Source organism: Stenella coeruleoalba, assembly GCF_951394435.1.
Source record: "Stenella coeruleoalba genome assembly, chromosome: 1".
In the NCBI taxonomy this organism is placed as follows: domain Eukaryota; kingdom Metazoa; phylum Chordata; class Mammalia; order Artiodactyla; family Delphinidae; genus Stenella; species Stenella coeruleoalba.
The window spans coordinates 97,787,330-97,806,391 of record NC_137169.1 but is presented as its reverse complement, the minus strand read 5'-3'; the positions used below and the strand labels follow the sequence as shown (position 1 = coordinate 97,806,391).

At 40.1% G+C, this 19,062-nt stretch overlaps 1 protein-coding gene across 3 annotated transcripts in view; it reads right to left on the bottom strand.

The window, feature by feature from the left end:
* Positions 1-4,061: 4,061 nt before the first annotated feature.
* The window catches only part of RAP1A (RAP1A, member of RAS oncogene family), a 77,095-nt gene continuing 62,094 nt past the window's right edge, over positions 4,062-19,062 (bottom strand). For all 3 annotated transcript variants that reach the window (XM_079910342.1, XM_079910344.1, XM_079910343.1), the window contains exons 7-8: positions 14,387-14,502; positions 4,062-8,150 (exon numbers count right to left, since the gene is read on the bottom strand). In XM_079910342.1, coding sequence (XP_079766468.1) covers positions 14,416-14,502 — 87 coding nt within the window. In that variant the 3' untranslated portion in view covers positions 4,062-8,150; positions 14,387-14,415. The remainder of the gene's footprint in view (positions 8,151-14,386; positions 14,503-19,062) is intronic.

Sequence of the window (19,062 nt, the reverse complement as noted above, 5' to 3'; positions counted from 1 at the left end):
GGACTTTCTCAGGCTTACTTCTGGGCACTTCCCACCCCCCAACTTGACGCTCCAGGGAGGTGAGCACTTTGCTCCAAGCTTGGGGTTTTTATGCCTCTAGGTCTTTGCATTGCTGTTTCCCCACTGCCTCTGCCCGGCTGACCTGTTAACGCACCTTTCACTCTGCAGTTCAGAGGGCATCTCCTCTGCGAAGCCCTCTCCAGGGGCTTTATCTGTGCCTGTACCCAACCACAGGACTTACTTTGTAAGTCACCCTAGCAACTCCTCTCCCACCACTCCTGTACCTCCAGCACCGCGGAGCACAGGGCTCTCGACGTGACCTCCACTCCTCAGAGTGAACCCTCTGCTGAGCCCGGCTCCTGCATCTCCTGCTTTAGGCAAGACCAGCAGTCAAGGCCCCTCAGCTGCCTCCCCAGGCCCACTTCTCACTCAACTCCTCAGTCCACTCCCCTGGAGAGGGGAGCTGGGGCCAACATCACTTTCAAGAGAGTAAACTCCCCAACCTGAGCCCCCCTCCCCAAGCTGTTGTGTGTTGCCCTCTGTCTCTGGCCCGTTGCTTTGGCGTCTCCACCCTAGCTTTCCAGGCCAATCCTACTGTAACACGGGCTGTCTGAGGAGCCCTGGCCCTCCCCTCCCACCCAGCTCCCTGCCCCTGGCATGCTGTCATCCGGCCGCCCAGAGCTCAGGTCCTGCAGATGACCGCAGCCACTTGTCTTCCATGCCTGCTCAATCCCAGTGGCTCCCTCTTTCCATCCTGGAGGACATCGCTTTTACCCCAGCCTCCAAGTTTTATCCCCTTCTACTTGCTCCCTCCCAACAGGTCGTCCTGACCTGGCTCATCCCCTTGTCCTTTTTGGCAACAACATCTGGCCCCAGCCTTACCCTACCATAGGAGTTTTTCTTAACCTGCTTTGCCAGGGATCCCCGCCCCTGCTGGGGACATCGAGTCTGCTAGACTCTGCTTCCCCCATTGTGATTGTGGAGGGTCAGGGTGGGGCAAGGGGGAAGGAAGTTGAGAGCTGGGTGCTCAGCGCCTTCCCTCCCTCCAGCCCCACTACTGGCCACACTCCAGACATTGTCTCCCAGCAAGGCAGCATGCGTATCAGTCGTTTGTGTAGAAGTGGTGGGAAAGGGGAGGGTATCAGGCATAAAAAGTTTTCTAAAAGCAAGAAGTAGCAACATTTGGAGGTTCCTCCAAATGGTGTTCAAGTACAGCAACTGAAATCCCTGCATAGACTCTGCTCCTCAGGCAGAAGTGCCAAGGCTGGTGACTTCATCCCGGACGGCCACCAAGTAGTCACTCAAAGCCTCCTACGTGCACTGCCTAGGGACGGGCCTAGGGAGCTTCCTCCTCATCACAGGGAGCACCGGGCAGACTGACTCAAGCAGGTGTTAGAATCCCCGATCTGAGGTTCCAAGCATCTGTTCAAATAAGTCAATTTATATTCCAGAAAATACGGGGTTAGGGGACTGTATCAGTGATTTCAAAGGCCCGAAGAATTCCAAAGCTCCTGGTCTTGGCTTCGGGACCCTACAGGGAACATAGGGATCAAATATCTTCTTTAAACTTCTCCATTAAATGTATCCCCTCCCAGGCAAGGCAGACAGGGCCCAGTGCCTAATCCCACAATTCCAAGTCCTACTCTCCATAATGGGAAGACTGCATGCCTAGCATCACTTAACGCTGCTCCTTCAAACTCCCCAACCCACCCACCTAGAGATACTAGTGATGCAAAGGGCAAGGGAGACAGGGGCTACAGAAGTGTGGCTTGGCTTTCACCCGCAAGGGAAGGCCTGAATGATGGGGTCTTGGTGGGAAAGTTGGCACCTACCCAATAGGAGTGGATTAAGGGAAAGAGCCTTCTTAATCAAAATGGTAGATCCCCAGGGAAAGGAAGGGGCTGAAGGGCCAGAGGGGCTGCTGTCTCCTGCTGTGAAGTAACAGTAAAGAAAGGAAAACTTGGGAGGGTGTGAAGGTGGGAACTAATTACCCACCCTGTAGGTACCAAAGGGTCTGAGGGGAGAATTATGTCAAGTGAAGCAGAGGAATACAGAGCAAAAAAAAAAGCCTTTTCTCTTAAATCCTCCCTAACATCTTGGAGTGCCAAAGTGTTAATGCTGGTTCCCTTCTAAACGGAGCGTGTGTTTGGGAATGATCACAACGATAAGCCTCAGAGATCATCGTCATTAGAGACAGAGGGAAAATGGAGTGCGATATGAAGCCCGGGAAGACCACTAGAATCCGTGAGGAGTAGACCTTATGACCTCGTAATCGCCAATCCTCCTCACTTCTGAAATCCCCCCAGCCCTGTCCTCTCCAAGTCTCACCCAGATGATGCTATGCGCTTGTTATTTGCTTAGCTCAACCTACTAGTTGCTGACTTCTTGTTTCAAGGCCTGTCATGATAGGGCTCCAGCCTCTTCTCTCCACATTAACACCAACTGAAACTAGATCACTCCTGGTTCCTGTTTCCTGCGCTTGCTTTTTCCTGCAATCTGCCTGTAACACCTGTTGAAAATTCCACCCTTTAAAGCCTGGTTCAACTCCCCTCTCTGGAAGCATTTCAGATCTCCCAGAACAGAAAGCATCTGTCTCTTCTGTCTCATGCTACTTTGCTTAAAACTTCTTCATGGTACCTTTTATTAGTTCTTTGTAACCTACCAGTTTCTATCCCACATACTGTTTGCCTTCTGCCACTGTAGCCGCCCATGCTCCTATCTGGGTCAGCTTCTTCCCTTACACGCCTCCTCAGTGGACCACTCCTATTAGCACACAAACATGCACTGTTTCATCCAGCTCAACAGTAATCCATGCCTGACATCTCCACTGTCTTTCTTTCTGTTTTCTCCTACACCTACTCCAGACACTGTCCCCTACCACTCCACTGACAGCCCGTCAAGGTCACCAGTGACCTCCGTGTTCTCCTTTGCTAATTCTTCGTCTCCCAACCTCATGACAGAATCCTTGGATCGCTTCTGTCTATACTCAACCCTGGTGATCCTATTCAGCTTCATGTTCTTAAATATTAAATGTAAGCCTCCTGTCCAGACCTCTTCCTCTGAATTCCAGACTCATATCCAACCACCTATCGTACAACTCTAGAATGTGACACACTTTTCACACTTAGTATGTTCAAAGTCGAATTCCTGACCCCCTCCCTCTGCCCCTTCCAAACTCGCTCCTGTCATAATCTTCACTACCTTACTGGCCAAAAATCTTGGAGTCATCTTTGACTCTCTCTCTCTCTCTCTCTCACTCACACACACACACACTCACTCTCTCTCTCTCCATGTGTCAGCATTTCCTGTTGGCTCCACTTTCCTACCTGATTATTCAGTACCCTAACTGGCCTCTCTGCTTCCATCCTGGGCCCTCTATAGGCTATTCCTAAATAGTATTCCTTATGGTAGGCCGAGTCAGACCATGTTTTATCCTCTGCCAAAAGCTCTTTCGTGGACTCCACTCAGTAAATGCGGAAGGAAGTGTCTTCCCCCATCCCACTACCTCTCTGTTACCTCCTATTACTCTCCTCCTTGATCCCTCTGCTCCAGCCACACTGGCCTCCTTGCTGATCCTTCAACACACCAGGCATATGTCCACCTTATGGCATCTGCAGACCCTTCCCACTGCATGGAAGGCTGTGCTTTCCCCCAGGCAGGTGTATGGGCTACATATTTCCAATATTTATGCAAGAGCAACTTCAGTGAAACCTAAACCTGTGACCCACTACCACCACATTCCTTCTGCCCAGCACTCTTGCCCCTTTACACTGCTTAACTCTTCTGCATAGTACACACACACACACACACACACACACACACACACACACACACACACACACACAGCTTTTGCCACTTGCCAGAAACTCCACGAGGGAAGGGATGAAGGGATTTTGGTTTGTATTATTCCCCGATGTAGCCCCAACACGCAGACCAGCACCTGGCATACAGTAGAGGCACAATAACTATTTGCTGGTAGGCCTATAAGGATCATGCCTTGTTCTGCTTTGTAAGCCCTACAAGAACTTTTACATGGTTAAAAGTAGGCACAAGAACTTGCATTTGGTTAAGTTTAAAAAAATGCACTGAAAACAACAGCTCAAAATAAGAGTCACATCACTGCTTAAAATGGGAAGGTTTATTAAGGTTTTTCCTCCAAACGAACAGCCAAGCCCATGCTTCTTAAGAGAAGCGATTAGCAGGAAATGTATGTCACACCTTGGGCCCAGAACCACAGGAAGCTTCTTAACAAGCCAAAGAACTTGCATCCCCAATTCACTTTTAAAGCTCTTGTTGATGTCTGCAAAACAGAATCCATGTTGCCTCCCAGAAAACAGAACTAGGCACCCAGTTCAAAGTCTCCAGCTGTTCTCAACAAGAGTATTGAAGCAAGATATGGCATTAAATAAGTGCACTACACATTCAACACATTCAACAAACCCAAGATGAGGTTATAGTAAGAAAAATCCATGTTCAATGCAATGTCTATGCTACATTTTCAAGAATAACTTGCATGTTTTTACATTTTTGGGGAATAGAAATGCTAAAAGCTGGGTGGTTAGACTGCCTCAAAGCTCACATTCATTTCCTCCCCGGCAAGATGGGCTCCTTCCAGATCCTGGACAAGCACCCAAACCACTCTGCCCTTTTAAGTTTGGAGCTGAGTCAAGAGGGGCTATTTTAACACACATTTAAGTAGCACCTTAAATAAGTACAAGACCCAAACAAAACAAAAGGTTATTTTACAAGTTATTTTCCTCCTCCGAATACCTGACAATTTCTTCACACTTTGGTTTCACTACACACATATTTATGAGTGTATTTTACGCCCTCTAACATTCTACTATGATTGCTTACAAAGGAAAATACTGAGGTAATCTTTGTATCTTTCTGTCCCTCAGTCCTGAAAACAAAAATCGGATACGTGAACTGACAAATGTATGTGTACCTATGAGGATAATGAGGCAAACTATTTGAAATTGGGCAGGTCCAGAAAATGCAGAATGTTCATATGTGGAGAAAAGCAGCCTCAGACCAAGTAACCTATGTTCATAAAGTTGGTAATAAAGATCAGTATCTTCCCAAGGATTGACTTTTTCCAAGTACATTCTAACTCCAAAGATGCACACGGTTTCACCAAGGAGTAAAAGGCAGCCGGCTATGATGGCAAACCAAGCTGCCAAATACAGGTTCGTTCAAAGTTGTAGGGAAGAGAAAAACACACCAATATCCATCTCTCTCTAAACATTCCTAAGAGAATTTGCCCTGTGGCCACAGTTCAATGAATTACAATGCTATTCATATCTCTGACGAATTTCTTATATCTTCTCTGCCCAATTAAACTGCAAACTCTTGAGGGAGGGCCTTCACACCTCTTTGTGAGGCACACAGTATTTATAGAATAGATGGCTTGAATATCTACTTTTAATTCAATGGTAGAAGTGTTAACTGATACTGAAGCTCCCCCTGGTGGAGGGTAAAATTATAGATTATGTATTAACTTAGTTTCTAAAACTAAGATTGTTTGGGGACACTATGAAGCCATTAAAGTTGTTCGTATTCTAGTGGAAAAAAGCAAACTACCGACTGTGACATCAAGCCTCCTTTAAATTAGATATTACTCATATAACCAAAGTTAATATACTTTAAATAGCCATAAATACTGATATGGTGTCAGTTCTTGAATATTCACCATATGAGATTCATATAATATCCTTGAGGACTTTTTGATTTTTCTGCTATAAAAATATATCGTATTTTCAGGCACCCTCCCCTCTGGAACCAAGACTAAGGACTTCACATAGGGACAATATAAAAACACACCTATCTCACTTTCTGACAGGATACCTTTCCATCTTGCTCAGCAATGGCAGACTTCTTTGAGATAACAATGCATGTCTCTGAATTCAGCTGGTCCTGCTCTGCACACTATTGTGTGCCACAAGGGCATTTTTCTTCACAGTTCTACCTTTATCCCAAGTAGACTGTGTAAGATGTAACAAAGAAATCCAGTACCTGTCGTCTTTTCCTACCATGTCCTAAAACAGAGGACATCAAGTTATGCTCCTAGTCAAGCAGACTGTAACTTGGGAGTTCTTCTTACTTAAAATAATTCCTACTTAATCTGGCAAATAACGACACAATCTATGTAACAGGTAATATTTAGAAATGTTTGCTCGCTTATGAGATGGTTATCTATGATTTTAAGTCCAAAGGAATGTTTGAGAGGTGAGTTTCAAAGCAGAATGACTTTAGAGGACCTTAAAATATGCTACACTGACCTGGACAGACTGGCCCTAATGCTTCACTTATTTTTTTTTTAATTTATTGCATTTATGAGATTTTTGGCCCCTCAGTCCCAGACATATGTATAACTGAATCAGTAGAAGGTAAGTATTAGGTAACTAAGTTTATTAGAAACTTAAAAGAATACAATTTCCAAATTTTCTTTTTACAATATTTTAACATTTTCTCAGGTTGGTCAGAGATTACATTTGAAATCTGATCTTTAAATTTCAATTTAGTAACTGATGGGGCTGACCACACTCCTAGGAAGTCTCAACAAGGCATGAACACTACTTCACACCTAGTTGCAACGAGACAGCATCTAGATCCCTGAGCAATGATTTAGACTTTCTAGGACTGGTTTCCTCCTCAACATTCAGGGACAAGGCACAGGGTTTCCTAAGCTTGTTTCTTTCCTTCTCTAGCACTTAAGTGGCTAACAAGCTGTTTTGCTCTACCTCTATGGTGTACATAAGTCATATCACCCTAGGTCCATGTCCTACTTAAGCCCCACTTTTTGTAAAAAACAGAAAAAAAAACTGGGAAGGAAAGGAAAAGCACCACTATATAGCCAGCTAAAAATTTAACTTAGCAATCTTTTCCATATGACTACCACTATACTACTTCATATACAGTTGAAGAAAAAGCAACTGACACATCCTTTATATGCTTTTTCACTTTTACCCACTTCTCTTAGATTCTTCGATCTATTATAAAGCAAACTTGAAAATATTTACATAACATTTCATTGGTGGACTTATACTCAACAAATTAACAATGGCAAAATGATTCCCTTGAAATTACAACCTGTGGAAGATTTGAAGTAGTAAAAGTTAAACCCTGATACAGTATTAAACTTATCTTTTTACATATAAAAATAATACACAGTGGGATATTTTATTCAATAAGATACAATCTTTAAGATCAAGAGAGAATATACAAAACTATTGTATGTAGTCTGATGTATTTTACTGTATAATAGGAATAAATATATATAGAACAGAAAGTGCGAGGTCTGTTTGTAGAGAAATCACCATTTACTTAGGGGTTTAAAGCCAAGGGTTCTGCAGGTACCAGCCAGGAAGGAGCTACTGCTGCATTTAAAACAATGTGATCATTATAAAATAAAGGCCTTAAATCTATAAACAATAACAAAAACACACAAACCAAATGAAAATGTACTAAAATTTAATCATCCATAAAAGCTGTAATTTAATCTGACAGTAAAACACAAGAAGCAATATTAGAGGTGGTTTAGTATATTATATATTTTAGCTTTGAAAGCCATAGAAATCAGTTATCCCAGTTTTTTTCTCTATAAAAGACCCATTTTTCCAAAGCATTATGCACAAACAATTTTAATTAGAATATAATGACAGAATGATATTTCATAATTTTTTAAATATAAAATGAAGTCAATGACTCAAAAAAGTTATCTGCTGCAATGAGTCTGAGGGGAAATTTTCATAATCTATACCATTACAGATATAAAGTATAATGGTTCAACTTTTTAGTGCTTGACAGGGAGGAAACATGATAAAAAGGTCAATATGAAATCATTTGATTATAGTAGCAATATCTAACATTTGAAATGCATCCATGCTCTTTTGTATAATCATATTAGAGTCAAGTATATTTATTTTCACATCTGTTATAACTGCTATTGCAAAGGAGAAATACTATTGTCTTATTTTCCAAGAGATATACACAGAGCAATTCTTTTCTCCAGGGAACTTGTGCAAACCAATATAAGATCTAAACTCTTCACATAATATATAAAACAGGAGAAGCCTCTTCAGATTTATTTTTTGAAGTCTGGAATGCTGGCACTTTCCAATTAGGCAACAGTTCTTCATTCCTGTAATCTAGAACATTGAATAGATACAGATATATATATACTGATATATATGGTTAACCTTGATGTCAGAAGATGATAGTAAATAAGTAGATACATAATAATACAGAGAGAAATAATGATTTTGGCTGATCATTATTAGATAACTAAATTATATTAAACATATATAGTAACAAGGCTATTTTAAACTCCCTTTAAAAATGTTTAAAAAATAGTTTTATTGTACTTAGTGGTTCACAATATATCTGGCAGTCCTGTCTGTAAAGAGGAAAACAGTGATTATTTCATTTCTACCCCAGTATCATCTTATTTTTAAAGGTTCCTTTTCCACTAAGGAAACAACTCATGCCTGCATCAACTTCCCAATGGAAATTCTTTATTCAACCATTTTATGATTATTTATATTAGGGTTACCTATTCCAATTCAGGCTAGGACAAGAAGAAACGATACAGAAAGAGCTGATGCCCATTTTCAAGGGCAGAAGACTCAAAGTTAGGTTTACTGCTCAGCAGAAAAGAATTAGGTTAAAGGAATAATTTCCTGAAGATGAATTTCTTTCCTCAGTTTAAAAAAGTAGGACATATTAGAAAGAGACTAACACGCTTCAGTATGATTTTGCCTAACGGCTAGGGCTAGGTAAGCTGCCCTTAAGGTTCACATACCCTTAATAAAACCATTTATAGTGGCTATTTAAATTTATTCCATATCTCAGTACTTCTTAAATGGGATCAACATAGCACTTCAAGTCTATAATCACAGCAAAATGCTCTGCAAAGTATTCTGATTACTAAGTGACCTGTTATTTGGTATTATCAAATATGCACAGAGATCTCAGGTAACATTAAATATATTGTAAGCTGAATTACCTATCAGAGCCTAAGAATTTATGCAACCAGGATGAAAGTCTTATTTCTAGATTTAGGTCAAGATTTCTTTCCTCTAAGGTAACACTCATAGTAGTACACTGTAGGGTGTACGTGAATGAATCTGCCCAATAGGCCAGGAGACGGCACCTCTTCCTTTAGACATAAGCTAAAAGGACATTTTCTGAGAACTGGACATTAAACGAGGGTCAGCTAAGATAATGATAAAAATGAGCCAGTCAGGGGCTTCCCTGGTAGTGCACTGGTTAAGAATCCGCCTGCCAATGCAGGGGACACGGGTTCAAGCCCTGGTCCGGGAAGATCCTACATGCCATGGAGCAACGAAGCCTGTGCGCCACAACTACTGAGCCCCGCACTCTAGAGCCTGCAAGCCACAACTACTGAGCCCATGTGCCACAACTACTGAAGCCCACGCTCCACAACAAGAGAAGCCACCACAATGAGAGGCCTGCACACCACAACGAAGAGTAGCCCCCGCTCGCCGCAACTAGAGAAAGCCCATGCACAGCAACGAAGAACCAAAGCAGCCAAAAAAAAAAAAAAAGCCAGACAACTAACTGTAGAAGAGTTAAATACATTTCAGAACAGGAACTGGAGTTCTCATTTTTTTCTACCTTTGTACCCTTACCTAAAGAAACACAAATACTATCAACTTTAACAATAATCACCTTCAAGGAGCTGATGATTTATAGTTACTGACTCAAGATTTCACTAAAAGCCTAAGCAAGCATTTGGCCAGAAGCTGTTTTTCCAAAATCTCACTATCCAGAGGCAATCTGTGACCTTTACTCCTTTCTGTCTATTTTCCCTCTACTTCATTTCAAAAAGGGGTACAATTACTCAGTTGTTTCCCCTAAGAGAGTTTCATTCATATCTCTAAGGAAGCACATATTAGTTAATTTGATGCTCCAGAAGATGTAATCTACTAAACAGACCCAAGAGACCTACAAGAGTTTTAGCACAACCAACTCTCCTCTAAGCGGACCCAGTTTAGTAACAGTCCCATAATTAGCATCAAATTACATCATAAATCCACTCCATGAAAGTATTCTTTTATGGTAATGTTTACAGAGTTGATGAACATAAGTAAAAACTGTTCAGGGGATTTAAATATATAAGTAAGGGAAAACAAATGGTCCCACATGGCCTGGTTGCTTACGTGATAGGCAGCGATAGGCAGCTTCAATGCGGCCACTAATTTCTCTCCAATGGGTTCACTTAATGAAAACTTAAGTGGTACTTAAAGTTGACTACTACCTACAGACCTATAGAAGAAACATTTGAAAGACGTCAACCCACACCTGAGAGGAAATGACTTCTAAAACTACACTGACATACCAACACACATCCAGCAGAATGGCTCAAGTTACAAAGACTGACAATACCAAATTTGGGGAGGATGTGGAACTCGTAAACTGCTAGTAGGTGTGTAAACTGGTACAACTACTTGGAAAAATTTCTTAGCAGTATCCACCAAAGCTACCACATATATAGTGTATAGTCTGGCCATTTCATTCATACACACACACACACACACACACACATACACACACACACACCAAACAGAAATGCATGCACATGTACATAAAGACTTGTACAAGAAAGTGCACAGGACAGCTTCATCTACCACAGGGCAGACAGCAGAAGCAAGAAGAACTACAATCCTGAAGCCTGTGGAACAAAACCCACATTCACAGAAAGACAGACAAGATGAATAGGCAGAGGGCTATGTACCAGATGAAGGAACAAGATAAAACCCCAGAAAAACAACTAAATGAAGTGGAGATAGGCAACCTTCCAGAAAAAGAATTCAGAATAATGATAGTGAAGATGATCCAGGACCTCAGAAAAAGAACGGAGGCAAAGATCGAGAAGATGCAAGAAATGTTTAACAAAGACCTAGAAGAATTAAAGAACAAACAGACGAACAATACAATAACTGAAATGAAAACTACACTAGAAGGAATCAATAACTGAGGCAGAAGAACGGTAAGTGCCTGGAAGATAGAATGGTGGAATTCACTGCTGTGGAACAGAATAAAGAAAAAAGAATGAAAAGAAATGAAGACAGCCTAAGAGGCCTCTGGGACAACATTAAACGCAACAACATTCGCTTTATAGGGAGGGGTCCCAGAAGGAGAAGAGAGAGAGAAAGGACCAGAGAAAATATTTGAAGAGATTATAGTCAAAAACTTCCCTAACATGGGAAAGGAAATAGCCAACCAAGTCCAGAAAGCACAGCGACTCCCATACAGGATAAACCCAAGGAGAAACATGACGAGACACACAGTAATCAAATTGGCAAAAATTAAAGACAAAGAAAAATTATTGAAAGCAGCAGGGGAAAAATGACAAATAACATACAAGGGAACCCCCATAAGGTTAACAGCTGATTTCTCAGCAGAAACTCTACAAGCCAGAAGGGAGTGGCATGATATACGTAAAGTGATGAAAGGGAAGAACCTACAACCAAGATTACTCTACCCGGCAAGGATCTCATTCAAATTCGATAGAGAAATCAAAAGTTTTACAGACAAGCAAAAGCTAAGAGAATTCAGCACCACCAAACCAGCTCTACAACAAATGCTAAAGGAACTTCTGTAAGTGGGAAACACAAGAGAAGAAAAGGACCTACAAAAACAAACCCAAAACAATTAAGAAAATGGTCATAGGAACATACATATTGATAATTACCGTAAACGTGAATGGATTAAATGCTCCAGCCAAAAGACACAAGCTTGCTGAATGGATACAAAAACAAGACCCATATATATGCTGTCTACAAGAGACCCACTTCAGACCTAGGGACTGAAAGTGAGGGGATGGAAAAAGATATTCCATGCAAATGGAAATCAAAAGAAAGCTGGAGTAGCAACACTCATTATCAGATACAATAGACTTTAAAATAAAGAATGTTACAAGAGACAAGGAAGGACACTACATAATGATCAAGGGATCAATCCAAGAAGAATCTATAACAATTATAAATATATATGCACCCAACATAGAGCACCTCAATACATAAGGCAACTGCTAACAGCTATAAAAGAGGAAATTGACAGTAACACAATAATAGTGGGGGACTTTTAACACCTCACTTACACCAATGGACAGATCATTCAAACAGAAAATTAATAAGGAAACAGAAGCTTTAAATGACACAACAGACCAGATAGATTTAATTGATATTTATAGGACATTCCATTCCAAAACAGCAGATTACATTTTCTTCTCAAGTGTGCATGGAACATTCTCCAGGATAGATCACATCTTGGCTCACAAAATCAAGCCTCAGTAAATTTAAGAAAATTGAAATCATATCAAGCATCTTTTCTGACCACAACACTATGAGATTAGAAATCAATTACAGGGAAAAAAACGTAAAAAATACAAACACACGGAGGCTAAACAATACGTTACTAAATAACCAAGAGATCACTGAAGAAATCAAAGAGGAAATCAAAATATACCTAGAAACAAATGATAATGAAAATACGACGATCCAAAACCTATGGGATGCAGCAAAAGCAGTTCTAAGAGGGAAGTTTATAGCTATACAAGCCTACCTCAAGAAACAAGAGGAGTCTCAAATAAACAATCTTACCTTACACCTATCTAACCTTACATCTAAAGGAACTAGAGAAAGAAGAACAAACAGAACCCAAAGTTAGCAGAAGGAAAGAAATCATAAAGATTCAGAGCAGAAATAAATGAAATAGAAACAAAGAAAAAAATAGCAAAGATCAATAAAACTAAAAGCTGGTTCTCTGAGAAGATAAACAAAATTGATAAGCCATTAGCCAGACTCATCAAGAAAAAGAGGGAGAGGACTCAAGTCAATAAACTTAGAAATGAAAAAGAAGTTACAACAGACACCACAGAAATACAAAGCATCCTAAGGGACTACTTACTACAAGCAACTCTATGCCAATAAAATGGACAACCTGGAAGAAATGGACAAATTCTTAGAAAGCAATAGAAAATATGAACAGACCAATCAGAAGTAGTGAAATTGAAACTGTGATTAAAAATATTCCAACAAGGGCTTCCCTGGTGGCACAGTGGTTGAGAGTCCGCCTGCCGATGCAGGGGACACGGGTTCGTGCCCCGGTCCGGGAAGATCCCACATGCCGTGGAGCGGCTAGGCCCGTGAGCCATGGCTTCTGAGCCTGCGCGTCCGGAGCCTGTGCTCTGCAACGGGAGAGGCCACAACAGTGAGAGGCCCGCGTACCGTGCAAAAAAAAAAGAAAAAAAAAATTTCCAACGAACAAAAGCTCAGGACCATATGGCTTCACAGGGGAATTCTATCAAACATTTAAAGAAGAGCTAACAACCATCCTTCTCAAACTCTCCCAAAACATTGCAGAGGAAGGCACACTCCCAAACCCATTCTATGAGGCCACCATCACCCTGATACCAAAACCAGACAAAGATACTACAAAAAGAGAAAATTACAGACCAATATCAATGATGAATATAGATGCAAAAATCCTCAACAAAATACTAGCAAACAGAATCCAACAGCACATTAAAAGGATCATACACCAGGATCAAGTGGGATATATCCCAGGGATGCAAGGATTCTTCAATATATGCAAATAAATCAATGTGATACACCATATTAACAAATTGAAGAATTAAAAACCATATGATCATCTCAAAAAAAAAAAAAGAAAAAGAAAAAATAGAAAGTGCACAGGCACCATACTTGTTCCTGGAAAGAACCCAAATGTCCATCAACAGTAGAATACATAAATATATTGCTAGTATAGTCATACAATAAAAATAAACTACTGCTGTATGCAACAAGGATTATTCTCAAAAACATTTTTGAGTGAAAGAAGCCACACATAAAATAACACATTAAGTGTTTTTGTTTCTGTTAAGTTCAGAGAGGCAAAACTAATCCATTGTGTCAGGAATCAGGGCTGGGATTACATCTGAGGAGGAATGACTATTACTGATATATATGTGTGCTCACTTTGAAATATTTCATCAAAAAAAATTTATTTTCAGATAAACCACTGTTCCACTTCAATTCAGCTTGAATTTCGGTGTGACCTTGGAAGGCTTTCTATTCATTGAACCACTATTGTTTGGACACCCATTCTGTACCAGGCACTGGGGATGTACTGGTGAGTAAAACAGACATGATCCTTGCCCTCCCTCAGACAGCTTAGAATCTCATGGAGAAAAAGACAAATTATCCAGTAGATGAACATATCTATAAGTTATATAAAACATTTACAAATTACAGAAGCCTGGAAATACCCTAAGAGGTGAAATGGGAAGTGGTTACTGTTGGGGAAAGCCCCAAATAAGAGGATGAGAAAGGTATCTGCTCTGCTTTTAGCATCTTACCTGGCTCAGAGCTGCTGCTTATTGTGGGTCTAAAGCAGCAGACATGATTTCTTTTTAGGCTTCTTCTTTTCCACTGGTGTTTTTCTATTTATCTGTCTGACCAGGTCATAAAATATCTAAATAAAAACAAGAAAAAGTACTTATTTAACCAATATTTGAGACCTTGTTCCACAAAACAATCTTGATTGTGTGAAATATTATTCTGCTCTTGGATCTGTATTTTGCTGCTTCTTAGAAACAGCAGGTTTCTAAGAAGCCTCAGCTGATTTTCAGTCAGGGTAAAGCACAACTTACCTACTTACAATGAGGGAAATACACTTGCTCTTAGAGATATTCAATAACAAATTAGTAAAAAGAATTAGTAGTGAAAAAAACAAGATAGTGAAGTGGAATCTTTGATGCTTCAAAAACCTAATTATTAAGAGAACAGTTAATGCTTCACTTATATCTTTATACTTGCTTTATTTTTTAAAAAGTTCAAACTTACAGAAAAGTTGCAGGTACCAAGAACTTATGTATTTTCTTCACCCATATTCACCAGTTAGTAATATTTTGCCAAATGTACATTTTTCCAAAGAAGAAATGCAGATGGCCAACGGGCACATAAAAAGATGCTCAACATCGCTCATCATCAGGGAAATGCAAATCAAAACCACAATGAGATATCACCTCACACCTGTTAGAATGGCAATTATCAAAAAGAACACAAATAACAAATGTTGATGAAGATGTGAAGAAAAGGGAACCCTCCTACACTGTTGGTGGGAATGTAAATTGGTGCAGCCACTGTGGAAAACAGTATGGAGGTTTCTCAAGAAAACGAAAAATAGAGCTACCATATGACCCAGCAATTCCACTCCTGGGTATATATCCAAAAAAACCCAAAAACACTAATTTGAAAAGATACATGCACCCCATGGGACTTCCCTGGTGGTCCAGTGGGTAACACTCCATGCTCCCAATTCAGGGGGCCCGGGTTCGATCCCTAGTCAGGAACTAGATCCCACACGCATGCTGCAACTAAGAGGTCCGCATGACGCAACTAAAAAAAAAGATCCCTAGTGCCACAACTAAGACCTGGCGCAGCCAAAGTAAGTAAGTAAGTAAGTAAAGAAGTAAATAAATAAATATTTTTTAAAAAGATACATGCACCCCAATGTTCATAGCAGCATTATTTGCAACTGCCAAGATATGGAAGTGTCCATCAACAGATGAATGAATAAAGAAGATGTGGTGTATATATACAATGGAATACTACTCTGCTATAAAGAACGAAATTTTGCCATTTGCAGCAACATGGATGGACTTAGAAGGCATTATGCTAAGTGAAATAAGTCAGACAAAGACAAATATTGTGTGATATCATTTATATGTGCAATCTAAAAAACACAACAAACTAGTGAATATAACAAAAAAGAAGCAGACTCACAGATACAAAGAACAAACTAGTGGTTACCAGTGGGGAGAGGAAGGGGGGAGGGGCAATATAGGGGTAGGGGTTAAGAGGTACAAACTATTAGGTATAAAATAAGCTACAACGATATATGGGGAATATATGGGGAATAGCAACATGGGGAATATAACCAATATTTTATAATAACTATAAATGGAGTAAAACCTTTAAAAATTATGAATCACTACACTGTACACCTATAACATATAATATTGTACAGCAAACTATACTTCAATTTAAAAAATAATGGTCCTAAGATTACAAGCCTAAATTAATTGTTGAAGGGGGGACCCCTTCATTTACCCCCCTTTGGGATAAACAGATTTATCCCAAAGCTATTGATTCATTTATATTCTTTTCTTTCTGGTCCATCCTACCCACTCTCCCATTTTCTTTCAACCATTTAATTCTATTATCTTATTTCTAAGAAAGTTGAAAACTTAAGAGTTTATGAACAAAATGGTAGTTTCTGTTTCACAGCTCCAAAGCCCTTCAAGAACTTAATGTTCATAAGCCATAAACAAAATCTCATTAGTTCCCCAGCCTCAGTGCATGATCTATAAGTGAAAAATAACAAAAGGATAAACTAAAATAGTAAATTAATCAAAACAGCATGTTTCTTCATGGTAGCCATGGGTTTCTGGTACTAAACAAAATGGTAACTGGTTTTGTGGTATTACCCTTAAGGATTTCCTTGGCAAACGGTGCCTACCTCACAGCAGCAATGATGAGGGCAAGTTCGAACTATAGTTATTTGGTTAGATATGCTGAAAGCCCTCAGTCTAGGTTCTTCCTCATCCTTCTGAAAAATCTAAAAGGAACACAGAATAATTTCTCAATCCCTCTATCACTCCTTAATTGGGATGTTTTGATTCCAATTATTATTCCAGCATCAGCAAAGAACAATTAATTCTTGATTAAGACTGATGTGATTCTGATACAACTACGTACTACTTTCAAAACACAACAAAAATGATGAGTTTTTAAAAAAAATATTTATTTATTTTTACTTATTTATTTATTTTGGCTGTGCCGTGTCTTAGCTGTGGCACGTGGGATCTTCGTTGCAGCATGCGGGACCTTTTTTTTTTTTTTTAAGTTGAGGCATGCAGACTTCTTACTTGCGGCGTGCATGCGGGATCTAGTTCCCCGACCAGGAATCAAACCTGAGCCCCCTGCATTGGGAGAATGGAGTCTTACCCACTGGACCTCCAGCGAAGTCCCAAGAGTTTTTTTTAAAAAAATTATATATTCTCTGATATAGATAGTAGAGAATTAGAGGGCAATTTAGTTAAGCAGGATGTTCCTGTATGATTTCAAACTTGAGTCCAAGAGTTCAATCATGTGAAAGTATGATCTCTCTATCTTCAGGCACTCAGAAATCACACACATATTTTCAAGGCATTAGCTGTCTGAGGAACTATTAACTACCCCCAAAACTCCACAGTTGGATTATTAGGCTATCAAGAGAGAAATATTAAAAGAAAGAAATTATTACACTCTCAAGAATTTCTAGCATAAAGTTTGTATGTTTTCCAAAAGAGTAAAGAACCTTAAGTAGCTAATGTATTTCATTTTGTTGTATTTTTTTTCTATTTTTGTTTTATAAACCTTCATGTCAACGGTTGATTTCAACGAGGCTACTGTGAAAAAGCACCTCTGCTGCATGGGAAACTGAAACCCAGAGGAGGGAGATCTAGTAGCATGTAAGTTCCCACAAACAGGTAATGCTTGAAAGGTAAGGAATACCTCCGGTCCACTGTGCTCACTGGACCCTGGCCCAACTCAACCTCGGCCGAGTCCTATGAACTTGGTGGTCGGGTACCAGTGAGGGTGATCACAGGACAGCAGGAACTATATCTCTAAGGCCAATCATCCTGCAGATGGTGACCGTGCACTACTACTCCCCTAGCCAAGCTCATTGTTTTACCTCATGTGTTTATGTGTTTTACCTTAACGTTCTCTCTCTTTTCTTTTTTGGTGGTGGTGTGGGGGAAACTAAACCAAAAATCAACATTTTATGATCAGCCATGTTTTTCAGGATAACATCTATGAAACTGTAATTCCACAACAGAGAAAGCTGAAACTAGAAGCATTTCATACTTCCTTTCATTTACTTGGCAGTGAATTACAAATAACTGTTGTTGAAGATCTCAGCAGGACTTTTTCCCCATTAGGATGTAAACTTCTTGAGGGCAAGAATAGTCTCTGTCTAAATGACTGTTACCCTGGTGCCTAACACAGTGGAACATAGGAACACAATGAATATTTGCTGAATAAATAAAATTTATGAATTTCTTATTTTTATGTATTTATTAAAACTGGTTTTATCTGAAAGACAAGCTTTGACTTATTATTTGTAAAACTTATTTATTTATTTATGGCTGCGTTGGGTCTTCATCGTGGTGCGCGGGTTTCTCATTGCGGTGGCTTCTCTTTGCTGTGGAGCACGGGCTTTAGGGCGTGGGCACGTGGGCTCAGCTGCTCCGCGGCATGTGGGATCTTCCCGGACTGGGGCTCAAACCCGTGTCCCCTGCATTGGCCGGCGGGTTCTTAACCACCTCTCCACCAGCGAAGTCCCACAACCTTAAATTTTCTTCGTGCCACACGTTTAAAGTAATTTGGTCATTTAAAAAGTCAAATAATAGTCTACAACCATAATATCAGTGAAGGAAAAGTGACCAAAAGAACCAAAGGCCAGAGAGGAATCATAAGCAAAAACACACCAGAGGACTCTGATAACCTAAACCAGTCTTAACTCTCATCTATGTTGTAAGTGTGCTGAACTCTGACTGATTACCTGTGATGCTACAAATGGCAAGCACACTGGCAAATGAACACTTCTGTACTACTGGGAAAGGAAAGAAGCCTATTCTGCTTTTTTTTTTAAGAAAAAAAAGGCTTATGTTAAAATTAACAAAAAGCAAAGGAACCTCTTAAGATTTTGCTTGGATGTAGTGGTTGCAGTTGGGGATTGCACTAATCTTTTAGGGATCCAGTAAACTATTGGCCCTTTACATCCAGGCAGGCAAGCTTACTTGTTAAGCATTCCTGTCCCCAGCTATGTTCTCAGGATAGTGGAGTAGTTAAGTCATGGACAAAAAAAGCCTTGTGCACCTGCTGTTATCAGGCCTAAAAGACCGAGTGAATCATAGTTCTGTATCCATCCACACTCACACAGATTCTTCCCTTTGAGTCATGCACCAAAGGGAAGCAGGACTCA